Below are 27,752 nucleotides of genomic sequence, written 5' to 3' on the forward strand. Positions count from 1 at the left end.
TGTTAAGTTAAGGTTTTCGGGGTGTGACAATCAGGTATGTAATATGTTTTATATTATTTTTTGATTTTATTTTATTTAAGTCGGGTGGGCTTTTAACTAATGTGTGGACTTATCAAAATCTTTGAGGGGTAACCTAGTTTTCGTTTATGGGTAACCCAATATATAAAACGCAGAAAATTAAAAAAAATACATTACGGAATGGAAGTTGAGGGGTAACCCGGGTTACCCCTACCTATACCATATTTCCGCCACTAGAGACTGCACATCAGAATTAGGTTGAGGCGAGAGATAATCACTGAAAGTTGCCATTTTTTATCACCGAACGTTTAGGCGATTGGCCCATCCACTTTGAGCTTTTCCTCGAAATTTTCCAATGTTTTTCCGTATTCAACAAGGGGTGGTACTCGTCTCTAAACTGTGTGTGCGCTTCAACTAATTAAGATGTCTAGGCATAATCGGTTCAACTGGCGGATACATTGGTTTTTAATACAATAATTTTTTTTTCATGTTTGAGCTTGAATGGTGATAATTGAGATTATGGTTTTAATAATATATATTAGAAAATAAATTAATTGGGTAGACATGTTCACATGCCCCCTCCCATCAAAGACTTTAATTACTTACTATTTGTTTATTAAAATCCGGATTAAACGGATTATTATTAATATTAAATGGACTAAAGGCAATGTGCCCACATGCTAATGACAATCTAGGAGTGAACAATAGATTCCTCGATCCCCACTCCAAATACCTAATCTTTCGTTAATAGTTTGAACTTAAATTTCTTAAGGCGAAAAATAAATTCACGCATGTATTAAAAAAGAAAGATTTGGATGAAAATGATCTTTTATCATACAATCATTTATTATTATAATATTAGGGAAAAGATCCAATTACAATAGAGGGATGGATAAGCGGACAACAAGCTGCGCCGCCACCCCCTTTTAAATGACAAACCCGATCCTACTGAAAACAAAGTTGTAGTTCTTTGGCGTCGATAAGTTACTATGCATGACCCGTTGAACTCTTTTAAGAAACGTAATAGCTTCGGAGGCAATGACCTAAATATATCAAAAGCAAAAAGGATGAAGACGTGTTAATTATCGACACATGATTTCTCAATTTAAGAAAGAGAAAATTCAAGGCATGAATATTGGAATTAAAGATTCCAATGATTATAGATTATTGTGAAAATTCCACAAATGTCTTCCTTCAAAGTACTTGTGACAACTATTCATAGCGAAGACGAGTACTTTTAAACACCAATTAGAAACTAACAAATGGGTCTAAATTGCTAGTGACTAGTGTAAGATTAAATATATAATTATATATATTTATATATGGCTATTATAATCATTTATATTATAATAGAACAAAATATTAATTATATCTTATTCTATATTAGTTTGGTAATTGTTGATAGGTCATATTACTCTTATTAGCTAATAAAGGGTTTCCCTTTAAGTGTATATAAAGAGAGATAAATATTAACATCATAACCTAATCACATACACATTATAATTTTGTGTGCCTCCTCTCTTCTAAACCGGGTTCCTCTCAAGAACCCTAACACAATCCTTAACTATACATTCTAAAGGGGAACTCGATCAAGATGACACACATGTCGACTACAGCATACCCTGTTGCGGTTACTACTCTCTCTGTTGTAGCAGATTCATAGGTTTAATATTTACCATGTTTTCTTTTACTTACATGAAGAACTGCTCAACATGTGACATCAAAGTGATGTTGATTAATCATTTCTTCATGTTTTTCCTAAATGTGGAATTGAATCAAAAGACATGAACTAAAACTTGATAAAACCTACTTTTTTCGGTTTCTGTTTTCATGTTCTATTACGAAAACAATATATGAAACTGTTTAAAATCGCTAAAAATATTTAATAAACTCTAATATTTTCGAAATCTATTAAAATCATATTTAAAGATTTCGATTCCAGTTTTTGTAAATGTTTAACAATTAAAATTTTCGACGATGTTCTTCGTATTCATCATAATTTTTGAAAATTATAATATATTTTGGTTCAAATCTAGATTAAAATCTTTTAAAGTTAATTTAGGGATATAATTTTTCAAATCTTTAATATATTAAAAGTTTTGGTATTTTCTTAAAAGATTTGAATCCCATTAAAATAGGAAATAGATATAATTGTTAATAATTAAAAGATTTGAACCAAATCTTATTATTATCCTTTTAGTTTTCGAAATCAATTTAGGCATCAACTTTAATTTTGTACGTCAGTTTTGATTTTGTATGTTTATTAATATGTTCTGCATGCATAATGACATATAGACAAATTATTATACAAATCAAACGTTTGATTTGTATAATAATTTGTCATATAGACAAATTATAGACAAATACAGTCTTGAAAATGATGTTCAATTCAATGACTGTATTTCTCTGCTCCAGTTTAAGTTTAAAGCTAAAATGAGTGTTAACTCATGATCAGGCTTATATAATACTCAAAATAAATTATTACTCGACCAAATGGGAGAATGTAAGATTAAATATATAATTATATATATTTATATATGGTCATTATAATCATTTATATTATAATAGATTAAAATATTAATTAAACCTTATTATATATTAGTTTGGTAATTGTTGATGGGTCATATTACCCTTACTAGCTAATAAAGGGTTTCCCCTTGTGTGTATATAAAGAGAGATAAATATTAACATCATAACCTAATCACACACGCATTATAATTTTGTGTGTCTCCTCTATCTTAAACCGGGTTTCTCTCAAAAACCCTAACATCCTTAACTATACATCATAAAGGGGAACTTGATTAAGATGACAAACATGTCGACTACATCATACCCTGTTGCGGTTACAACTCTCTCTGCTGCAACAGGTTCATAGGTTTAATACTTATCATGTTTTCTATTACTTACATGAAAAACTGATCAACAACTAGTAGCTCCCACCCCCCCCCCCCCCCACACACACACACAAAATCTACTTGTTCGTAGCAATTTAAAATTACTCGTGGTTGCTGATTCTAATGTCAAACTACTCGTGGCTACGGGGTTTAATGTCAAAGTACGTGCACCTAGTAGCTCGCATCCTAGAAAACTCGTCCCTAGCATTTAAAAAATATTAGGTTTATAAAAATACAAAGTAAACCTTTTGCTCTGCTTTCTAATTTCAAAATCGATTTTGAATAACATCAACTTTTTGTTCCTTTTTTAAAACCGATCCACCACCCGTTCAAGATTAACAACCCATCCAAAATATGTTGCCCTTTAAAAAAAGTCGTTTGTTCCAGAGTAAAAACATCAGCAAACACCTTACATAATCAGTTCACAAGAATTTTGTCACAACCTTATAAATCGCTCCAACTAGGCTAATTGGACGAAATATTTTTTACCAACACCATATTTACACCTTAGAAATCAAATTAAGAAATGACGAATTACAACAAGCTACCAAAAAAATTGTTGAATAGCCTATAAAAACTCCAACTTCATAACATCACAACATTTTTTAGTAAAAGGAAACGAGAAACCATTCGAAACTGGTAATTTATGTTAACCACATTCCTAGACTATAATTTTCACTTCTAACATGTTGGATACCGTTACAGTCTAGGTGATAGTGGTCAGCCACATTTACAGCCTAACCGAACACCAATACATCCTAGGCAATGGTAGTCAGGCATCATCACAGCCTAACCAAAATCGGCAACCGTAGTCCGTAGAGCCTATGCATTGAGCAGTATGCAACACCCTAGCCTGGGTCGAACACTGTTTTAGCCTAACAAGCTGTGTCAGGGACCGTTCTAGCCTAACAGCCATTTTTGGAGCCGGCTTGGGTAGTTGGCTGGATATATGGCTTGTTTAGGATAGGGAGGTGCTTTATCAAACCTGTTAGACACCGTTGTATCCCTATCAGCTAAGACAAGTGTGTAGCCATCTTATTCAAATTTAGGCAACAAGGCTGCCTATCCGTGACACATGTCATCATCAGGTTGTGCTAGCTAATATTGAAAGGGAGAAAAGTTGGGCTCACTTGGTGCCTAGAGGCGTCCAATTAAGGAGCTAACGTCGGCGACTCATAATGGGTATGTCTATGTCGATTTGGCAAATTTTTAATGCCTATTTTGTAAAGCATTTAGTCAAATGTGCCTACCTATTCAAGACGTTTTCTTTATATGATATATGAATTTACGTTTGATATTAACATTTCAAATTGTTTAAACAGTTTATCGAACGTACACATGTTGATGAATGATGACCATCATGATATCTATTTATGTGTGAAGAACATACATATATACATTCTTTGTGACAAAATAAATTCATATATGAAAAAGAAGTTTGTTTGGCTGTAATGTATGTTTATATATGTATGTCCAGATACATCAATTTACTAATGGTAACATCCAAGTTTTCTAAAGTCAATTACACATGCATATATGTACATGCTTTTAATATGTAAGTATATATGTGTAGACATTTGCACGTGTGTATGTTTTATAATGGTCCATGCCTACAAAGCCTACAAAAATTATGTATATGTAGACTTGATTGACAAACGAAAAGCTATATACAATACCATAAACTGCATGTGAATCTATTTATACATTGGTCCCTAGTCCCTACATTCCATAATTTACATAATCAAAGACAAACAATGGTGTAATAACACATTCTACCTTTTTTTTAGTTGAGAAGTTCTACTATACTACGTTATCGGTCGACTAACCTAACAACAACAAAAAAACAATCATACCGTAGATTCCAAACATAGCAAAACTATTAGTTGGGTCTGAGAAGGATGGATGTAGACAAACCTTACATCTATCATTGAAAATAGAGATGCTGCTTTCAAGAGACCTCTGGCTCCAAAAACAAACAACATAATAATAGGATAGCAAATAAGGTATAAATTAGAATATTAGAAAAGTGTAATATTTAGTACTAACGGAAAAAGAAGGATGATGAGTAGATAAAATAAATAGCAGTATTAGTGATAAAAATAAATGGTAATAGTAACATAACAAATTATACTGAGTAGGTAAGGTTATGACTCTAGAGAAAATATGCAATACAATAATTGTTTAACGTACAAGAATACAAGAATACTTATTTTTCATGAAATCGATCTATGAAATCATATCACAAGATCTCGAAATCGTCAATATATATCCAATTAATCATTGGTTCACCAAATAAACAGTTTTGGATCGTTAATTGATCAATTTTTTACTTTTTCTACGAAAACCGTTTTTGAGCGTTTTAGTTTTTGGCTGACCGTTTTAGGTTTTTGGTTGAACGTTTTAGTGTTTTAATATTTATGCCTTTGTTTTTTGCCTTTGAGCATCTCGCGCACCTATAGTACGTTAAGACATTATTGTACATTATCTCGACCCTATGACATATTTTTAAACCAAAATAAAATCATCTCCCTAGAAGTCCTTAACATTAATTCTACGTCTCCAAGAAGCCCTATCATCAACAATATTCTCAAAGAGATGCAGGTTTATCAAATACTGCCTAATCGTCTCATGCCAAATTGCCAACACCTAAATGTCCCGAAAGCCAAAAACTAAAGGTTACACCTACAGATGTTCTAATGAACGGTAACTCGTCATTAAAATTTACAACATACGGTCAATCATTACACATTAAGAGGTCAATCATTCCACATTAAGAGTGCACACCAAATGTTCGATGAAAATGATATGATAAAAGCGAAATTGCTCCAATTTTTAGAAGCCAACAATTTCACATACACCACAACCACACCACCCATGCAAATCATGATCAAACTACTTTCAACTTCTAAGGACTTAAGAACAAATGCCCATAATATACATAAATTAAAGGTTAAAAAGGATTAAAACCTACCCTGCAAACCACCTAAACAGGCTCAAGACTCCGCCTTTACAAAGCTCAAGGCTATGGAACCAGGCAACTCAACTCGCTCATCTTTCCCAGAGGGTGAAATGCTGAACGACCGCCCTCTGACTCTGACGCTTCCAGAAGATAGCAATCTTTTTGAATTAACCATTAGTGAGTCCATCGGTGTTCATCTTTCCCAGATGCTGAAATACTTTGGGACCGCCCTCTAACAGGTAATCTTTTTGAGTTAACCACTGGCGCTGTCTCGCGTTTGGTTCTCATAAAACGGTCCAGATTCTGTTTATACTTGTCGGTATGAGTGCTTGTCAGTGCATCAAGTTGGTTGCTACCAGATATGTTGGATTCTGATTCTAATTCCACATCAGTAAAGTAACCATTTTCTTGAATATCTTGCATGGCGAGATCATCATATTCCTCATCCGATTTCGTTGATTCCTCGTCAACTGATCCTTCCATCTGCATACAAATAAACAAAATTATTACTAGGCTTGTAAACAAACCGATTGAGGGGGGGGGGGGGGTTCTTGTCTGTGTTTGCTCGTTAAAAAAATGCATATGTACATGTTCATCGATTAACAGTATATACGAATGGTTCACGAACATAAATGAAAGAATATAGCTGAAAATAGATGAACTAAAGCTAATTAAAAAGGTAAACGTGAGAACCAATCTGTTGAGCCTAAAATGTTGATAAAACTAGACTAAATTGTAATAGACGTAAAAAATTGAAAATTTAAACGAACTTAACGTAAAATAAGGAACATAAATAAATGTAACTAAAAGAACACAAACAATAAAACATAAGCGAATTAAATGAGCAAACAAGACATGTGTTCATCTTTGTTCGTTTAACTAAATAAACAAACATTGTTCGCGTTCATTCATTTATTAAATAAATAAATGAACATAACAAACTTCCTAATGAACAGTTCACTGAACATTTGGTTTGTTTACATGCCTAATTATTACAACAACAATCAGACATTTGGTTCGCCGGAATATAATGGAATTGGATTCTGATTCCATTATTAGCATGTTGGTTCATAGAATAAGTTATAATTTGAATGTGAATACAAATCAATTAGAAAATTCCAATTCCGTAAAAAAAATATTACGTAAACCAAACGCCCCCCCCCCCCCCCCAAAATCTTTTAGATAAGAAACTGAGATTAACAAACTGAAATTCAACTACTAACCTCTTCATGCATATGTTCTTTAGCATCATCACTATCATCCTCACGCGAATCATCCACCTCTTCATCACTACCATATGCCGACATCTCTTCTTTCAACTAAAAGTTCACAACTTTATTAATTTACAATCTTTGAAACAAATTAAACGCTTATGATAAGAATAATATACCTCTTTAGCATGTCCTTCAGAGACCTTAGGTGAACTACAACACGAAGAATAATATTTACTACCATTATCAGTAAGTTCACCTCTCGACTCATCAACACTACTCGCATGACTCGTGCACCCAACATCAGTCGGCCAAGCACTAATTCCAAAATTACCAAATTGCAAGTTAACCGATTCAGATTTCCCGATTCGTAACGGTTCAAACATAGGCACACCTAACCCATCTTCAGCAGACCATGCTTTAGCAACTGAACCATCATTGTTCAAAAGAGCCATTAAGTGTCGTGTAGAGCCTTGTCTCTGAATTAACTGAAGCATCCCTTTTGATCCCAGTGAATTGGCCGCACACTGGTTTCTATATTCTTCATCGACTACAGGAACTGTGTTGGTGATTGGGTCGTAAAGGTGTTCGCCAGCTTCGCGTCTTCTTAAGCAGCTGAAAACTGTCGCATGTATTGCAGCAACGCTTTTGTCAACGTTTGTGTTGTTTATTTTTGGGACTAGATGTTTGTCGGCTCGGTTGCATAGGTATTCTTGGATTGTTCTAATGTTTCTAATGTACTTCACGTATTTGTTTTTGGCGGGGTCAAGAGTCATGTATTTTGCACGAACTGCGAATCGTTCCATGTGTTTGTCTTCATTTGTTATGTATATCATGAATGGTATGATTGATGGATGTTTCTTCATTAACCCCATCTGCATATTATATAAATATCATATCAGGTCTTTAATAAAGCCACATTTCCAAGAAAGAAACCAGAAGCATTCAAATTCGTTTACGTCGGTATGTTATATAAACCAACGAACATGAACACAACTTTTTGCTCATTTCGAACCCTTTGTTAGCTTCTAAAATGTTGGTTGTAAGGATAATGCTATTTTAGACTTTAATTTAGATACTCACGTTTAATTTTGATTGTCGTACATTCATGTTCGTGAACCGTTCGTTTAGAGTACTAAAGAACAAGCATAAACAAACACAAACACGTCCATTTTCTCACGAACAAACACCAACAAGAAAATTTGTTCATTAAAGTGTTCGTATCCGTTCGTTTGTTCGGGTAAAGTTAAGTGAACGACCTTGAACAAACTCCTTTCGTGTTTGTTCTGTTCCTTTACAAGCCTAATTGTAAGGGGTCAGCATGGTCCAAAACACCTTTACGAACATGAACACAACTTTTTGCTCATTTCGAACCCTTTGTTAGCTTCTAAAATGTTGGTTGTAAGGATAATGCTATTTTAGACTTTAATTTAGATACTCACGTTTAATTTTGATTGTCGTACATTCATGTTCGTGAACCGTTCGTTTAGAGTACTAAAGAACAAGCATAAACAAACACAAACACGTCCATTTTCTCACGAACAAACACCAACAAGAAAATTTGTTCATTAAAGTGTTCGTATCCGTTCGTTTGTTCGGGTAAAGTTAAGTGAACGACCATGAACAAACTCCTTTCGTGTTTGTTCTGTTCCTTTACAAGCCTAATTGTAAGGGGTCAGCATGGTCCAAAACACCTTTTGTCCAAAGTTTTATAACTAAAAGGGGTAGTATCAAAATGGGTACTTTTTGATACGGGTCAAACTGGGTTGACCTAAAATTCGTTCTTTCTTCAAAATTTTACTCTATTAAAAAATTATGTTGTTTGATCTGGTTCCTTTCAAGGTAACTATATATTTTACCCGTTTGACTCGTTAGATATAAAACATAACCCCAACCCATTTACTAATATGTCAACATCAACCTTTAATGGAAACAAATAATTTATATTACATACCACAAAATTAAGGCTCAAATGAACACCCTCCACAACAACTAACTCTTTCCGTTCTTCCCACGCGGTTATAAGTCGATCAAGGCTATCAATAACCATCTCACTTTGTGCCTTAAATCCCTCAATGGCCATTTGTTTAGGGCCAATCAAGTCAACTGCGGTCAAACTAGAATCGGGTTGATTTGAGGAAGCATCAAATGCACCATTGACTTCTTTTTTAGCTTTTCTTTTAGCCTTGGCTTCTGAAACCGCTACTGGATCTAAATGTTCGCCTGCATGGTAAGTTGAAGACCATAGCAGTGGATTTTGGTTTTCATCTACAAAACTTCTCATCATGTGGCGTATGGAATCTGTTGATATAACAGTTGTGATCCCTAACCTACTAGCCTGCAGTTCATTAACTAATATATGTAACACAAATTCATTAATGAAAAAAGATAAATGTTTATAAAGCAAAGATTATTATACCAGCAAAGCTGATAGTGTTGATTTGCCACATCCACTGGTCCCGCAGAGTAACACAGTAACTGATTCTTTCCTTTCACGAATTCTAAAAAATTAAGGTAGAACGTGTTTAATGTGGTTCCTTAAGTACGATTACAAAGTCAAACAAATATGTGAATCTTGTTGTACCTGCAGGCTAAAACAAAATCCGCTCTTTGATTGGGACCAACATATTTGTACTCAGACAGAGCATCACAAACAACATCTATGAAAATCTTCCGTTTTACGACGATTGTCGTGCGTTTCTTGTATGAATCAAAAGTTTTCCCATCCTTTTCAGGAGCCACATGATTATTACTTCCATTCATCTTATCAGACTTATTATTAATGTCACAAGTATTATCTTTCACAGGATGAACTTTCAAGAAATCATTTCCCCATTGAATCACACCTATATCAGCTAAATTGTCATCTAGCCCTTTCTTTCTCATGACTTCAAACACTCTTTGACTTATCTGTGGTCAAAAAGATCATAATCAGAAAACACCTAATTAAGTTTGGCCAAAATTATATCACACTAAAAAAACGTAAATCAGTTAGCCAAAATTAGATCATACTCAAAAAAACCTAATTCAGTTAGCCAAAATTAGATCATCTCATAAAAAAAGCTAAGCAAGTTGGCCAAAATTAGATCTTGCTCAGAAAAACCCTAATTAAATTAGGCAAAACCAGATCATCAATATTGGTTCAAACGAGCCGAGCCACTCACAAGCTACTCAAGATCGGAACGATAAAAGCTCAAACCTAACCTAATTAAGTCAGGAAAAAATCAGATCATCATATGAGTGCAAACAAGCCAAGCCGCTCACGAGCTACTCGAGAGCAGACCGATAAAAGCTCAAACGAGCCAATCTTTTTCGAGCTCAAATAAAGCTCGTTTAATTATCGAGTCTTTGGGAAGCTCGTTTAGGCTTGCCGAAAGCCTTGGTATTCTAAATTTTAACCTCTTTTGGACATCTGAATATTAACTTTACACCACACAGCGGAGCTCAAGCCAAGCTTAGGCCCGTTAAGGTTTTTCCCAAAATATATATAAATTATTAAAAACATAATAATAAACGAGCCGAGCTTTAGCTTAATAAAAAACCGAGCTTTCGTAAGTGAAAACTCGGCTGGTTTACATTCATCAATTAGGGCAACAAGTCACTTTCTGAAAGAAATTTATAACAGCACCAAAAACATCACTTTCAAGAAAACAGTATTATCACAAAATTCACAAATTCAAAACAAAATCATATCGAATCCGGACTTCACATCCCTCCCAATCATCATCAATCACCAAATTAATATTCGAATCGCACCAAATAAACATATATATATATATATATATATATATATATATATATATATATATATATATATACCTTGAAAGCATGACGCGCTTTACATCCCATCAACTGCAAAGTGCTCTGCAGCACCGGCCGAGTGTACCGAAACGAAGACTCATCGTTGTTAGAATCCTCATCGTCCACCACCACTACGTACAGCAGCTTACCAATCTCCGTCATTCCGTAACCCTAACCTATTCATCACATTACATTATTATTTAATAATAATATTATTATTATATAATGAAATTGATGATAAAGCAATTGGATTCCTTACGTGAAACTTAGGGTTTGAAATCGGTGTTAAAATGACGTCATTGTTCCGGTTAATTGAGCAGTACAGTGTTTGTGTTGTTTCTCTCTCTTTCTAGAAATGTATTGAATTGTGTTTTGGTTTCTCTCTCTAGAATTGTTGACCATGTCGGAGATCCATTGACGGTAGGTAGAATTGGAATGGAACTCTGGATTCAATATTATTCTTGTATTTATAGGGGGTTTCTTAAATGTTAAGATATCTTTCAGTCATATAATTATAATATTCATTAATTCATGTGTAACTGAAATTATAAGTTTTTGGAAATGTATTTATAATATATTTATACATGCAATTTGCTCGTATCTTTTCTTAATTTGATACTGGTTGTAGGTAGAGGTACGTAACATCATTTTCAAGTTCTCTATCTTCATCTTTAAAACTTAATTAAAAAACATAATTTTTTTAATTTATACATCATTTTCTAATAACTTCTCCTAACTCATTCTTCGTTATCATCTCTATATTCATTTATCTTATTATTATTTTCAATATAAAATGATTTCTAATATCAATTTATAGAAGGATGGATGGAAATTGAGTATTGTGAAACACTCTAAATTTGAAGGCTTCTTATATCATTTCACTAAAATTTAGAGATAGAGTTTGGAGATAGAGAATGGGTTGAAGTGATTATTTGGATGTTTTTTCTAAATTTTAGAAATGAAGATGGATATGGAAAACCCATTGGGAATGCTCTAAACCGGTTTCAAACTCTAAACTAGTTAGATTTGGTTAACAAAAGTCAAAACAAGGTTATGCTTGATTTGGGTTTAGGTTGAAATTGGTTTCTTAACTGGTTTACAATCGGTTTTTGGTTCGGATAACTGGGTTGAAACCGGTTTCATCGATATGAATCTACGGTTAAATTGGCTCTAAACTGGTTTTTACATAATTGCTTTTAAACAAGTTCGGTTTTAAGGTTGGTTTGGTTAATCGGTTTTAAGGTAGCAATGTAAAGATGTTAACAAACGCGGGTTTCCTTATTAAAAACTTGTGTACCGCATTAAAACTCGTGTGATTGTTTGTGTAATTTAATGGAACTTAAGTGTTATCATATTAAAAGGTTGTGAATTTGATTGTGTAGTAAACTTGATGGTCAACGTATAAATAATGGAACTTGAGAATTACAAATTATCTAATTAAAATAATGAGGCTGATATTCTAACTTGATAAATGTTAAGAGTTAACATCTAAAAATGGTGATGAGGATTGATTGTGTAACTTAATGAAAATTGATGGTTATCATCTGTAAAAAGACGGTGGACCAGTGGGTCACTCCCACCGACCACCACCGTAATTGATATAAGACATGATATTTGGATTGGGTAAATAATCATGAAAACAAGTTATAAAACCTAAATAGGTATCCACATAGTTTAGGGATTTATACCTCTAGCAAACGTTTAGTGTGTCGGTGGTGAAGAAACACGGATCCACCCCTCAAGGTCTAACACGTTAGTTTGAGGGTAGTGGTTACGTATCCTATACGGGGGGTTATAAAACCTTTTTGGCGCAGACAAGTGTAACCTGCAAAACAGAACACCGTGAGCTCGTTACGAGGAATGGGGGGGATTCTCTCGTAACCACCCTCCAGCGTGAGAATCAGTACTTGATAGTACGGAGTAGTATAATGTGATAGTAATAGGAGGAGAAAGTATATCGCTTACCGTTTGGAGGTTTACTGGTATTTATAGCCGGAGGAGAGAGAGTGTGACCAACCACATTGTCAGGTTTTCCATCAATAAAATTCTCCATTCGTGTGGTCGTGGTGGTTGGTAGAAGTTGGTGGGCATCATGGCCTTTTGACAAGGACGTGGTTGTACTGTTTGTACCGTCCTTTATGTGTTGTCTAATCCTCATTGGTTTAGTGTTTATCCCTATGCGGGTTACCATCCTTTTGTCCCATGCTGGTGGGACCTTTGCATTACCATTCTAAGGTGTTAGAAAAGGTAATATTGGACTACACTCTTCGCGCCATGCACTACGCCCAGCGTTTATGACATCCTGGCGCTTAGTGTTCCGCCCAGCGTATGTAATTGGTGATACTTTGTCAAATGTTGGGTTTCATACCCTACCTCTACAAGTCTCCCTAGTCCATAGTTGCCCTTCATTCAAGAAGTGAGGGCTGTGGACTTATCATGGACTTTTTGTTATGCGTGCTATTTGTTTTTTCGCTGGTTTCCGTTGTTGGTTTGGTTTTTCTTTTGCGAATAATCCCACATATTTGGTGGGTGATTTATTGGTTGCAATCGCAGTTTGGCGATTCTATTATGGTAAGTCATCCCGCGGTATGGCCTATGTTGGCGGTTGATTTATCATAAATCATCCCATAGTGTTGCCCGTTTTGGAAGGTGATTTTGTCTAAATCTTTCTCATAACGGAACCTGTTTTGGTGAGTGATTTAGTTTAAATCATCCTATGGCGGAGCCCGGTTTGGCGGGTGATTTAGTTACAATCATCCCATGGCGGAGCCTGGTTTGGCGGGTGATCATCCTATAGAGACTGGCTTGGCGGGTGATTTAGTTTAAATCATCCCATGCACGGAGCCTGGTTTGGCGGGTGATTTAGTTTAAATCACCCCACGCGCGGAGCCTGGTTTGGCGGGTGAGTTAGTTTAAATCATCCCATGGCGGAGCCTGGTTTGGCGGGTGATTTAGTTTAAATCATCCCATGCGCAAAGCCTGGTGTGGCGGGTGATTTAGTTTAAATCATCCCATGGCGGAGCCTGGTTTGGCGGGTGACTTAGTTTAAATCATCCCATGGCGGAGCCTGGTTTGGCGGGTGACTTAGTTTAAATCATCCCATGGCGAAGCCTGGTTTGGCGGGTGATTTAGTTTAAATCATCCCATGCGCGGAGCCTGGTTTGGCGGGTGATTTAGTTTAAATCATCCCATGCGCGGAGCCTTTCTTGGCCAACACTTATCATCTTTGTTTTCCTTTTATATGGATAACGTGTAATTTTGGCGTTGATGGGTGAATTAAATGCAAGTCAGTGAAACGACTGCTGGACGTGACAGTTTGACGACGATTGCTCTGCCCTGCAGGCTTTTCTGCCTGTGTCAGGCGAGTGGGCGAGAATCCCGGTGACGCGCCCAGTTGTATCACATATCTTCTGCCATCCGATTATCGTGGTGTTTTCTGATTGGGCCACGCGTTAATTATCTCTTTTGTATCCCCCCTCCTTCATTAACTGCGATTAGTATAAATAGGGGGGTTACACCATTTTAAACATCATTTCTCATCGTTTTCTTTCCTCCAAGCCTTCTTTATTTTATGGCTGAATCTTCCCAAACCTCTAAGTCTAAGAAGAATAATAGCATGGAGTTCGTCGGTTGTCGTATGTCTGCCGACGACTTCAACAATGTGGTTAGGGTTTACAACATCGGCCCTGAGTATGAGCCTGAGTTGACTGCCTCTGGCAAGACAGCTCGTGAGGCTCCCACTGGCAAGATTTCCGTGTACCGGGAGTACTTCTTTCTGGGTAATTTCCGATTGCCCCTTACCCAGTTTTTGGTGGACGTTCTGGGTGTGTTTAGGCTGCATCTCTGTCAGATTCATCCATTCGGAATGGCTCGTCTTCGCCATTTCGAATATACCTGTCATTGCCTCGGTATTACACCGACGGCTGACCGGTTATGTGCTTTCTACCGGTGGCGTTTCGCCCATGGGTGGTACAACTTGCATACTCGTCCAGGTGCCAAGGCTAATGCCTTAGATGCACCATCGAGTTTGCACGAGTAGAAGAGTTTGTTCTTCTACATTTCTGCGCGCGTGGTTCCACATCCCATGTTTTTTACGGATGTGAAGGAGCTTCCTGAGCCGAAAGTGGCTCCTTATACCGGTTCTGACTAGTATAATACTCTGAAGGCTAGCCTCTCTCCACTCCGTCATTATAAGGAGCGCGCGCTGGTGTTATTCGGCATGAGCCGAATTTGGGATGATGCGGCATTTGTGCCTACTATTCTTAACGGCGGTCAAGGTTAGCATCAGTTTTATTCTTTGTTCCCAAGTGTGAACTGTTTCTGCGATGTTTTAACTTGTTTTTCTTTCAGAGGTGGATGACCGTATGCTCCTCCTGCAGCCTGCGCCTGAGGGCGTTAAAATGTTGGGGCGGAGGGAGTTAGGTCCCCACGAGGAGCCAATCCTTTCTCGGACCGCTCGAAACTTTGTGTTTCCTCTTCCTATTGGGCGATCACCTGCATCGCGACCGCTGCCACCTCCTAGCTCTGTTGCTCTTCAGAGTGGTAGGTCCGACTATTTTCATTGTTTTGCTTTCTATTTGATCATCTTGCTAACTTTTTGTTTTCTTTTTCAGGTAGAAGATCTAACGTTGTGCGCCTTCCTAAGTGCAGTAGTAGGGGCGTACAACGCGGTGTTGGGGAGACGGTTGCGTCTCCAATAGACGCCGCCGTAAGAGACGCCATGGATGATGATGACGATGTCGTCATGATCTCCAATGTTCCTTTTGAGGAACCGGCGCCTTCGTCGACATCAATGCTTGAAGCACTCGGTCTGAGTGCCAGCGTGGCGTCTTCCCCAACCACCACCACACAGGTTTCTGTTGGCTTCTCCTCGCCAACAGCTTCACAGCATGTGGTTGCTGTGTCTGCGCAGTCTACATCGGTTGTTTCTCCAGCCGCTTCTGGCGTTACTTCATCTCTGGCGGCCCTTTTTGTCAGTTTTCTGGTGATGACAAGTGTTGGCAGCTTGTCGGAGGCTGGGCCTACTGTACGTATGCTTACTTTGTCGATGATGACGGATGTGGTTGACCCGTCTGAGGCCGAAACCATTGTGACGACTGTCCGTGCGTCAACTGTGCCAATTCCGGTTGTCTCACCACCAGCTTCGTTTATTCAACCGATGAAGGCGATTGTGGACGAATCGCCCAAGGTTAGTCTTGAATCAGCCAGCCTTTCTGTTGCTGATTTCTTGAAATCAAAACAGTCTTCGCCAGACAAGGGTTTTATTCTTGATGGTGATGAGGCTGTGCCGTTGCCGCCGTTTAAACTTGGTGCGACGGTACAGGGTAAATTTTTTGAACTCCAGGGTAGCAGCGGCGGTGGCTTTAGCGGATGTTTGAGTGGGGGCGTTCTTGACGTGGATATGGACCCCCGCGATTCTATGGAGGCGAACCAAATTTTCCGCCCTCGCTGGACGATTAACTGCGGCGCTAACTTTGAGGATCCTGCTACTTGATCTGAATATTTGGAGTATGTTGTTCCTCCTGGTGAGTGCATTGCTCGCAAGATCCAACCTCGGAGTACTTTGTACTCTGACGCCGCTTTTCACCAAGTCCAGGCTTTTTCTTGTTTCGCAGAGTTGCTTCGCGAGAACCGTGCCCTTCACGAGGACAAGATTGAAGTCGGTGCTCGTATGAGAGAGATGGATCAAATGGTGAAGGAAGCCGAGGCTGGTGTCTGGAAAGCCGGCAAAGAGTCGTCTGATCATCTCCAAGCGTTAAGCGCTGTGGAGGCGAAACTGGCGAAGGCTGAGGCTGACCTTGAGGTGTCTCCCTGCGAGCGCGCTGCCCGTTATAAGGACTTTGAGGCTGCGTGCAAGAAGTCCAATGCTGATCTTGCAGAAGCACGCAGTCGCGCCCTTGCTGCGAAGGAGGCTTCCGCCCGACTCGAGAGTGAAAACGCTTCATTCCGTAAGCGTATTGAAGAGTTTGAGGCGGAAGCTGCATTGAGGAAGGCGGATGCTGGCAATCTGGCTGACACGTTGGCTTCCAATAAGGAAGCCATTAAAGTTTTGACTTCTGAGCTTGCTGCCGTTGCTGCTGACCGCGATTGGCTGTTGAAGCATGTTATTCGCAAGGTATTTCCTTTGCCCCCTTCTCTTTTCTTTTTGTTTATCCTACTAACTATTGCTTTTTTATGTAGGTTGCCCAACGCATCATTAGCGATGATGATATGACTCGTTGCGTTGGAGTCCTTGTCAATGCTTCCCAACAGCTTGGCCACAAGGCTGGTTTCCAAGAAGCCCTTACGCATTTGCGTGAGAACCTTCCGCTTGAGGCCTACGCTCTTCACACCGTTGATGTGGACGAGGAGTATACTGCCGCCGAGAGGGAATATGACTCCCTCACGTTTCCTATTCTTTCGTAAGTTGCTGAGTTTGCGAAGGAGGAAAATGGCGTGCAACTGTTGAGTAATTTGCTTGAACCTTCGCAAGCTGGGCCTTCCGCTGCCTCTGTTGTTAGTCAAGAAGATAGCGCTGCCGTTGACTCTGGGTAGAGTATCGACAATGTACATTAGGCTATGTCATCTTGGCTTGTATTTTGTTCTTTTTTTTGTGTGTGCGGGCATAAGTGCTCGCTTGTAATTTCTTGTATATAAATGAATGCTTTTGTGAAATGCAGAGTATCGTTTCCATTCAAATTTGACCATTGGCCTGTTTTTAAAGTTGGAATCGATTTACATATAACATTTTCGCAATTGCATTGCATTCCATGTTCTCGGAATCGCTGAGCCATCGATATGCATCAGAGTGTAGGCGCCTTTCCCCAACACTTTGTTAATTCGATATGGGCCTTCCCATGACGGCACCAATTTGCCTTGTGCATGGCGTTGACAAGCGTTGCATTTTCTCAATTCTTTTTCGGCGTCAACATGCATGCCTGGCCAATAATACCCTGTATTCATGATTTTTGCGACCACCATTCTTGGTCCTGCGTGTACGCCACATATTCCCTCATGGATTTCTCTAAGCAGATAATTTGCGTCTTGTGGGTCCACGCATCTGAGAAGTGGACCCAAGTATGATCGCCTATAGAGAATGTCTCCTTGGATTGTGTAATTCAAAGCTTTGTGGCGAATCTTCCGTGCTTCTGCTTTCTTTTCTGGCAGAATACCTCTTGCGAGGTAGTTGATGAGTGGTGTCATCCAACTGTTTTCTGCTTCTGACCAGACGAGAATCTCTTTGTTCATTATTGAAGGTGTTTCTAGGACTTCGATGCGGACGTCTTTCGCTAGGTGTTCGAAACCAACGGCTGCAAGTTTGCTTAAGGCATCTGCCTGTTTGTTCTCACTTCTCTTGATGTGTTTCACCCTGCATGTGGCAAATGTTGCCATTAGCGTTTTAGCTTGCGCTAGGTATGACGCCATCTTATCATCTTTTGCATCATATGATCATTCAATTTGATTTGCCACTAACATGGAATCTACATGTGCTTCCAAGTGGTGTGCCCCTAGCTTCTTAGCGATTCTCAACCCAGCCAACAGGGCTTCGTACTCCGCCTCATTGTTTGTGCTTTAAACTCTAGGCGCAATGCGTACGTGAAGTGATGTCCTTCTGGGTTGGTTATCTTTAGGCCCGCTCCAGCGCCTTCATCATTGGAGGCTCCGTCTGTGAACATCTTACAGACTTCATCTTTCGATTGATCTGCAGGGGTTTCGATCTCTCTTTTGCGTTCTTCTTCCTTTTCTTGAGGAATCTCTGCGATGAAGTCGGCCAAAACCTGGCCCTTGATTGCTAGCCTTGGTTTATATTCGATGGCATGTTCTCCCAATTCTATCGCCCTTTTCGCGAGTGATGTGTTCTGCGCGTGTCTTATAAAATATAAAAGGATTGGATGATTTGATTTGCACAAGATCGTGTTTTAAATTTATAAAAGTGATTTCTACAAAGACTAAACACACACAAAATAGGCAAGTGTACCTATCGTATATATAGAATAGTATTGGTAAGAACCAAGTATCGATCCGTGGACACAAAGGTTTCTAATAATAAATCGTTGCTTTACTTTAATCGGAGGATTTAATCATTTTGGGGTTAATTTTTGAACTTTTATAAAATATAAATACATTTATATAATATATAGGTGACCAAGATAAGAAATTCTAAACGAGTTGTTCAATTATGCGAAGGTTACCATCTAAGATCAAGAATCCACTCCATTTTAGCATTGACAATTAATATGTAGACATGTGATAAACTTACCGTAGCAATATATGATAGATAACTCCTTAACCCAAAGTGAGCATCTTTGGCACTAAGGAGATGATATGCGCATTTTAAAGTCCACCCTTTCCTAATGCCATACCATCTCAATGATGTCAATTTAAGTTGGAAAGTAGTTTCGTTAAGTAGAAAGATTAGTATTGACTCCAATTTCTCGAATACCAATTCTAACAACTTCGGGTGGTTGTAGTTCATCACACAACATCCCCTTGGTTGATTTAAGTAGGTTATGATTACACATTCCGTTAACATATGGTTTCTTTAGCTAATTTGATATCCTAAGCAAAGCCATTTTCGGATTACCAAGGTTTAGAAAAATACACCATAACTTATATCTCATCATTTATAAGTACAATATAAGGATCCATGTTTCGATAATGTATCAAAGTATTTCTATCTTTCAAGAACATGAATCGATCATGAACGATTGCCAATGAGATTTGACAACCACCAACTTTGAATTAATGGTTTAAGATGGTGAAACATTTCTCATCAAAAGATAATTGTAACATAACCATGTACTTAACTAGACTACATCACATGTCTTGATTAATTATCAAGTAAAACAAAGCTTCTTCATATATTTTAGATGGTAAAAGGAGTTTAGCTCATAATGAGCATTATGGTGAACATTAAGATGATTGATAATAACAAATACATGATTAAACTTGGAACAATCTAACCAAATGTTGATGAATCATTCTTCTTAATGATAGTTGATGATGGTTGATGATGATGATTAGTGGTGATGACCTCCAAACCTTCAAACTCTTCACTAGATCTTCAAAGTGAGTGTTAGTGTGTGTTTTTATAAGAGAGAATCGGATAAAAATCTTTTCAAGGCACACTTAATGAATGCAACATGAGCCACTATTTATAGGCAATCTGGATGGTGAGGCACGGCCCCGTGCAGGATGAGCACGGCCCCGGGTATTTTTATGACATGTGCCAGATTTGCTTTGTCTTTTGTGTGACGTGGCAACGGCCCCGTGGTTGGTGGGCACGGCCCCGTGCTTTTTAGTGACATGTGCTCAATTCTTCTTTGTCTTTTCTGCATTCACGTCCACGGCCCCGTGCTTTTGACCTCAGATTTTATCTTTTCTTGTTTCAGAAGCATAGGGGGCGTGTTTCTTTAGACACGGGGGCGTGTTTCTTTGTTTTCTTGTGTTTTCTTCTGTTTTTCTTCGTCTTTTTGCTTGTTTCTTCGTTTGGGGTTTGGTTTCACCTGAAATTATGTTTTATTATGATAAGTAGTCTTTTATGCTATGTTATAAAATAGAAATTGCAGTTTTTAGAGATTATTTGATGCCGAAAAGATGTATATTTATATGTACATCAGCGAGCCTCCTAGACAATTATGGCCTTCTTAGCACATTTTGTAATCGAAAGTTAGTGAGAACATGTATCGGATGGCCTTGGAAGTATCTTCTCAATCATCGCGCAGTTTGGACCAAGGATAAGACTAATTTTTCCAGGGTAGAATATCTTGTTTCTGCGTCTGCCAGGGTGCGGCTTATTTAATAAATTGGCGTTTGAACCCCATTTCTTTCCACCATCAAGACTGCGCTGACTGTTCTTTCTGATGCTGCTAAGTACACTAATAACGGTTCCCCAGCTTTAGGGGCTGTAAGTGCTGGTAATTCTTCTAATCGTGACTTAATTTCTTGGAACGCCGTTTCTGCCTCTTCCGTCCATCGGAATTGAGATTTCTTGAGGCAGTTTCTCAGGGTTGAGACAAACGGGAATGATCTTTCCGCATGACTAGATAAAAACCTATTCAATGCGACTAGTCGGCCGTTAAGCGTTTGCACTTGTTTGATCGATTTTGGCGGCGGCATATTCCGCACGGCTTCCAATTTTTCTGGAATTTTCCTTCCTCCATGCCGAAGGAGCATTTTCTTGGGTTAAGCTTAATGCTAATTGACCTTAGAGTTCTGAAGGTCTCCTCGATATCCTTTAACATGGCTTCTTCCGTCTTGCTTTTGATGACCAAGTCGTCCATGTAGACTTCCAAATTTCTTCCAATCCGAGGTTTGAATTCTCTATCCATAAACCTTTGGTAAGTAGACCCGGCGTTCTTGAGGCCAAATGGCATCATTTTGTAACAATATGTTCCGCTGTTTGTTCTGAACGCCGTTTTTTCTTGGTCTTTTGCCGCCATGTGGATCTGGTGGTACCCTTTGTACGCGTCTAAAAAACATTTGAGCTGAAAGGGTACTAGCGCGTCAACTTTAAGATCGATCTCTGGCAGTGGATAACAGTCTTTTAGGCAGGCTTTGTTAAGATCTTTGAAGTCTATACACATGCGCCATTGGCCATTTGCTTTGGGTACCATTACTGGATTGGCCACCCATGTTTGGTACTGGATTTCTCTGATTATACCCGCGTCAATCAGTTGCTGAACTTGTTCATCACGTGCTTTTGCCTGTTCTAGTCCCATTTTTCTTCGCTTTTGTACCACCGGAACGAAGGTTTGGTTAACCTTCAATTCGTGTTCCGCTTTGCTTCTTGGGACCCCTGTCATATCCACCGGAGTCTAGGCGAAGACATCGATATTTTTGACCAACAGGCTTTTGAGTGCTACCCGTGGTTCTTCGGAGATGGTTGGTCCAATGGTTACGCTTTTCTCTGGGAATTTTTTGTTAAGTATCCATTTCTCCACTTCTCTGGTTTTACCGAGTTTAAGGATCTTTTGTGGCGGTGTTTTTCTTTCCTCCATGTTACACTCTTTGTTGGCATGAATCATTTCTATCCCAGTCGGGGTTGGTACCCCTACTATCCCATGTGCTGTTGACGGGGTAGCATTGAAATCACCAATAGCCTCTCTTCCCAAGATTATATCATACTGTGGGTGGGGGGTCTCCATTACTAGAAAGTTGACATCTTCCGTTCGCGAATGGAGCCCATCACTTAGCTCGACTGGGAATGTCAGCTGCCCCAGCGGGTATGCAATGCTTTGGTTGAACCCCGTGATTGGGGCTTTAACCGCTGTCAGATGACGCTTGTCTTCTTCGTCTACCAAGTCAAAACACTGACGGTACATGATGTTGGACGTTGTGTGACAATCGTCAATTTCAGGTTAACTCCGTTAACTCAACTCCGTCAATTCAAACTTAAAGATCACTGAATCTATAACGCACACCTCATTACATTTAAACTAGGGTTTAAATGACGCTTAATACTTACTACATGTGTAGTCTTTCGGGAATTGCACCGAAACGCAAACGAGTTGACGCAAACAATTGGTGAATAAATGAAAAACGTTAAAACAGTAATTATGTGATAATTATGTGTTAGACTTATGTGTTATGTGATAACATTGTTATAAACGTTAACTCAATGTGCTAGAACTAGTTAATTAAGCTAGAAAAGTACAAACTAGAAGTTGAGGGACTAAAGTGTAACATGTTATTATTATTAATAAATATAAACCCTAACCTCTCTTTCCTCTCCCTCTCCCTAAAACCGACGGCAGCCTACCCCCCCCCCCCCCCCTCTCCTCACAATCGGCTCTCACACACACACATATCTCTTGATTTTGATCTTGTATTTCACAATTGAAGCATCCTACATCCGTTTCTAGCCATCTTCTACCTTCCTATTGCTTGTATTGGTGATTTTGAAGGTATAATTATAAACCCTAGGTCCGATTTTCATATGTATATGTGTTCATATGTTTTATCTTGATTTTGATGATGGATTGATTGTGATATGATAACTAGAATTGGTATTATTACATGTTAATCGTTGTGTTCTTGATTTTGAATTCAAATAAAACCCTAACCATGGATGTAATGTGTAATTGATGTGCATGGATAGTGATTATGGTGTCTAGGATGTTATATGAAGGAATTATGGTTTATAAATGGTTAATATGTTGAGTTTTGTTGCAAACAGTTTCTGGACAGATTGTGTTATTGATGTTCAATTGACTGTAACGGGGTGTAAATGTGAAAATTGGTTGAGATTATTGATACTACAGTAAACTAGGTTGAGTCTAGTTTCTAAATAATATAAATTTGCAATTTTTGGACGTGTAAAAGTTAACCTTTATGATTTTACAAAAACGTTGTGCAAAGCTGAGTTGTTAGACCTGCTGTTAGGTTGTTTTGTAAATGTTATATCTCATGAACTACGAGACCAATTGGGTTGGTTCCACTTCTGGAAGTTGACTTGTTGAGTTAGGAACCTAACCCAAGTGGTCTTGCATTTGTTGGATTTTTCATTTAACGGGAATTTCAAATAACATTCTGTTGCGCATGAATTTGACTGTTATGGGCTTGCTGTAGTGTTTTTATCATTATGAGAAATCTATGTGGAATAAAAATAAAATAAAATATGTTCTGGAAACCTAACACATGCATTCTTTTGTGATGATTTTTGGTAAATTAATTGAGATGCTATGATCGGTCGAATAGTACAATCTTTCAAATAGAATTTCTGTCTCGGAGAAACTAGCTGCTGAATTTTGTGAAAATGCATGAAACATAATAATTGCTAGTTAATTGTTATGTGTGACCAAATTGCCCTTACGGGGAGTAATTGCTAGTGATGTACATTATTAATACATGACACGTAAATAATTGCTCACACACGTATCGTATCACAAATGTACTCGTTAAGTCACACACGATTCACAAACAAACACGAAACGTATCTTGTGATTAGGAATTATGTGCCGGGTCTAGAGACTCGATATTAGTTCCGATACTTAGAAAATCTCCTTGTTGTTTTAGAATGCTAGAGAGAGTTTTCTGTGACGCGCATCACTTAGTGATTTATTTTGGGAATTCTTCGCAAACAGTGAGTTCACTTACCCCTTTTAAACTGTTTTCAAACGCTTTTCACTTGGGGAGATAACATACTCCGAAAAAACGCATTTAAGATTTTGTTAGTATAAATTATATATCACTTGTAAAGACTAAGTGGCAAACGCGTTAACTAAAATCCTTCATTCACATCGAACCGTTTAATATTGGATAATAGCGAGTCATTGTTGAGTAGTACTACTGGGTTTGACAAACCCCACCCAACGCTAAACTCGACTGGAGGTCGAGTGGGTGTAATCTTGGCTAAACACATACCATGGTCGGGATAGACCTGGTGGCAAGGCAAATGATAAACAATCAGCTTCGGTGTCGAACACTTAGTAATACTTGTTTTATAGGCTAGCTACCTATAGATATATAATTGACACAACACTATCTGGTAATGCAAAACGCATAACGCAAAACGCTTAACGCAAAACGCTGAACGCAAAACGCTGAACGCAAACGCTAAACGCTTTATTTTATATAAACTTGTGAACTCACCAACCCCGTGTTGACACTTTTAGTATGTTATTCTCAGGTAGCCGAGGCGGGCGATCGGTTTAGGATCATGCATTGCTTGAAACACTTTTAATTATGCAAACTTATTTTAAACTGTTATCATTGGGTTTTAAGTCGTCCTGCGTGACGCAACATTGGTTTCTATGGTTTTACGCTTCCGCACTTGTTTTCATTTAAACATTTTTATGGTTTGATTATAACTAATGATTCCGATCCTGTTAGTTCACACCCTCTGACGGTAAAACTCCGTTAGTGGATTTTGAGGGTGTGACACGTTGCTCCTGTGTCAACAAAGAAACGCGGCGTCCTGTAGTTACCGAAGACAGCTGTGATCACTAAGGGTGCTTTCTTGTTCGCCCCTCCCCTTACTCTGGGGAAAATGACTTGTTCTTCTTTCCATGGCGCCCAATCTGTTTTTCTTTTCTTGTTTTGAATATTACTTAAGATCATGTTGGCGTGTAGATCTTTGATCTTCTTTTCAGGTTTTCCGCCATCTCTTGGGTGTGGGCGTCTATACTTTCCTCGTATGTTTCTGACGAGGTGATCTAATTTGTCATTTTTGACGCATTCTTCGATCGCGTCCTTTAAGTTGGTACACTGGTTTGTCGAATGGCCATGTTGCTCATGAAAGTCACAATAACTTTTCATGTCTGAGCCCAGCCCCTGTTTAACTGGTGCTGGTGTTTTCAGTTGGATCCCTTCGTTGTACATTATATGGGCTGGACTTTTTGTCAGCGGAGTCCACCTGGATGCGTTCGACTGGGGCGTGCTTGACTAACCCTTTTGTCTTGTTTTGGATGGGTCGAAGGTAGACTCTCTGTCGCTGTTTAACCTTGACCACACGGAGGACATTCTTTTGCCCTAGCGGGCCCTATTAATGTCATTTCTGGCGTCGTTTTTTGCCAGTTCTTTTCCCACGCTTTTTTCCATTCGCGCGTACCTTTTGGCTGCGGTCATAACGTCATCCCATCGCTGCGGCATGCCATCTCTGCCCGTAAGGTTACGTATAAGATCGTCACACTTTACGTTTTGGCGAAAGGCTGCCCGCAGAAGTTCTTCACTTACGCCGCTGATGTTCAGGCCTTCTTGGTTAAATCTTGTGATGAAATCTTCAAGCGTTTTGTTATCTCTTCTAACGACATTCAAAATGTCCGTTGGGTCACTGATGTGTCACCGTTGCTGGCTAAACTGTTGAGTGAACTTTTTTGCTAGGTCTTCCCAGCTAATAATTTGGCCATCTGGCAACCTTTTAAACCATGCTCTAGCGGCTCCTACTAGGGTTAGCGTAAAGATGTGGCACTATAACGGCATGGTCCACCCTGATACTAATCCCGCAGCCGTAAAGGTTTGCAAGTGATCGTCTGGGTCTGAGATACCATCATACTGGCCCACCGTTGGTGGGATTTTGGGATTTTCTGGTAGCTCTGCTTCAGCTATTCTTGCTACAAAATTTGATTTTCCCGCTGACGTTGTTGGGCAGTATGGTTTTGAAAAATCAACGGCCGCTTCTAGATGGTATTTTACCAATTTTTTGACGTCTGGCCCTTTCCAGCTCTCTTCATAGTCTGGGTCGTCTAGGCGTGAGTCTGCCTTTAAGTTTGACCGCTGCTACTTGTCTCCTGCTTTGCTAGTTTGCTTAGCAGGAGATGTTTTGGCGAAAGGTGTTTTCGCACGAGCCGGTGTTGAGTTTTCTTCAAATTCGTCTCCTTCGCTGCTACTTGAAGCTGTATCAAACAGTGATCTAGGTTTCACAACGGACGCCATTTTTTCTTGTACTCTGTCTCTTAGCTTTTGTTGTTCAGCCTCGAGCCATGCCATGATGTCTGGCGGCATGGTTGCTTTGGAACGTGTCTTTGTTTTTTGTTTATCCGTGACGGTAGGGTAAATGGTGGAGGTGTTTAAAAGACCTCCGCCTGTTTCCTCTACGTCCAGATTTTCTATGTTCCCTTCTAGGTTGGCTTTTTGGCCAACCTCCTTCGGTGTAATCTTGCCACTCATCTGAGTCAAGAACGGAGTAAGTTACAGTTCTAGCTATATGCACGGATGGCGCCAATGAAGAAACACGGTTCCACCCCTCAAGGTCTAACACGTTAGTCCGAGGGTAGTGGTTACGTATCCTATACGGGGGGTTATAAACCTTCTTGGCGCGGACAAGTGTAACCTGCAAAACAGAACACCGTGAGCTCGTTACGAGGAATGGGGGGATTCTCTCGTAACCACCCTCCGGCGTGAGAATCAGTACTTGATAGTACGGAGTAGTATAATGTGATAGTAATAGGAGGAGAAAGTATATCGCTTACCGTTTGGAGGTTTACTGGTATTTATAGCCGGAGGAGAGAGTGTGTGACCAACCACCTTGTCAGGTTTTCCACCAATAACATTCTCCATTCGTGTGGTCGTGGTGGTTGGTAGAAGTTGGTGGGCATCATGGCCTTTTGACAAGGACGTGGTTGTACTGTTTGTACCGTCCATTATGTGTTGTCTAATCCTCATTGGTTTGGTGTTTATCCCTATGCGGGTTACCATCCTTTTGTCCCATGCTAGTGGGACCTTTGCATTACCATTCCCGAGGTGTCAGAAAAGGAAATATTGGACTACACTCTTCGCGCCATGCACTACGCCCGGCGTTTATGACATCCTGGCGCTTAGTGTTCCGCCCAGCGTATGTAATTGGTGATACTTTGTCAAATGTTGGGTTTCATACCCTACCTCTACAGGTGGGCTCGGTATAAGCGGAATTAGTTATTGAGAAGCTATAACGGTCGGCTGATTTTCATATTTTAAGACTGGTATAAGATGTTAAACTAATGAGTCTTTGGAGCCATCGGTTAAGTTGTCTTTTTTCTTGTTTAAGCATTGATTGCGACAACAATGTGAATGCAATTAGGATGTGGCTCACATTTTTAGATGTGGACCATGAACTTCAGGAGCATGTAATAAAAAGGAGGAGCCATGCACTGCAATTAGGATGTGGCTCACATTTTTAGATGTGGACCATGAACTTCAGGAGCATGTAATAAAAAGGAGGAGCCATGCACATTTATTTAAAGATGACACGAATGCTTGTGTTTTCAAAGAGTTAGATGGTTATAAAAATAATATTATATATATATATATATATATAACTTGAAAAATACAAGAATGATGTATGTGCTAATGTTAGATTATGATTTTTGTTTTCCATGAATTGTACATTTATTTCTCATTATTCACTCTTAAGTCTTTAAGTAACACTTCAATCCTTAGGGTATGTTTGGTTGAAAGGAATAGAATGAAGGG

The 27,752-nt window shown here is 38.9% G+C and overlaps 1 protein-coding gene and 1 pseudogene across 2 annotated transcripts; both read right to left on the reverse strand.

Moving 5' to 3' along the window:
• Nucleotides 1–5,727: 5,727 nt before the first annotated feature.
• On the reverse strand, nt 5,728–11,318 carry LOC143538937 (P-loop NTPase domain-containing protein LPA1 homolog 1-like; annotated as a pseudogene). The gene is made up of 8 exons (XR_013136342.1): nt 11,143–11,318; nt 10,902–11,054; nt 9,667–9,992; nt 9,502–9,583; nt 9,037–9,420; nt 7,262–7,957; nt 7,095–7,190; nt 5,728–6,354 (listed from the first exon to the last, which is right to left on the reverse strand). The product of XR_013136342.1 is annotated as a P-loop NTPase domain-containing protein LPA1 homolog 1-like (transcript).
• Nucleotides 11,319–17,597: 6,279 nt separating this feature from the next.
• LOC143538933 (uncharacterized) lies at nt 17,598–18,287 on the reverse strand. The gene has a single exon (XM_077032371.1). It carries the CDS (start codon nt 18,285–18,287, stop codon nt 17,598–17,600), a length of 690 nt encoding a protein of 229 aa, XP_076888486.1.
• Between the last annotated feature and the right edge of the window lie 9,465 nt (nt 18,288–27,752).

This window comes from Bidens hawaiensis, unplaced genomic scaffold (genome assembly GCF_021521415.1).
Source record: "Bidens hawaiensis isolate Kalapana, Puna unplaced genomic scaffold, B.hawaiensis_p1.1 tig00011762_1, whole genome shotgun sequence".
NCBI classification, from domain to species: domain Eukaryota; kingdom Viridiplantae; phylum Streptophyta; class Magnoliopsida; order Asterales; family Asteraceae; genus Bidens; species Bidens hawaiensis.

What these genes read in the sequence shown, in the direction of transcription:
- LOC143538933 (XM_077032371.1), bottom strand. Translation starts at nt 18,287, where the DNA reads ATGGCGTCATACCTAGCGCAAGCTAAAACGCTAATGGCAACATTTGCC.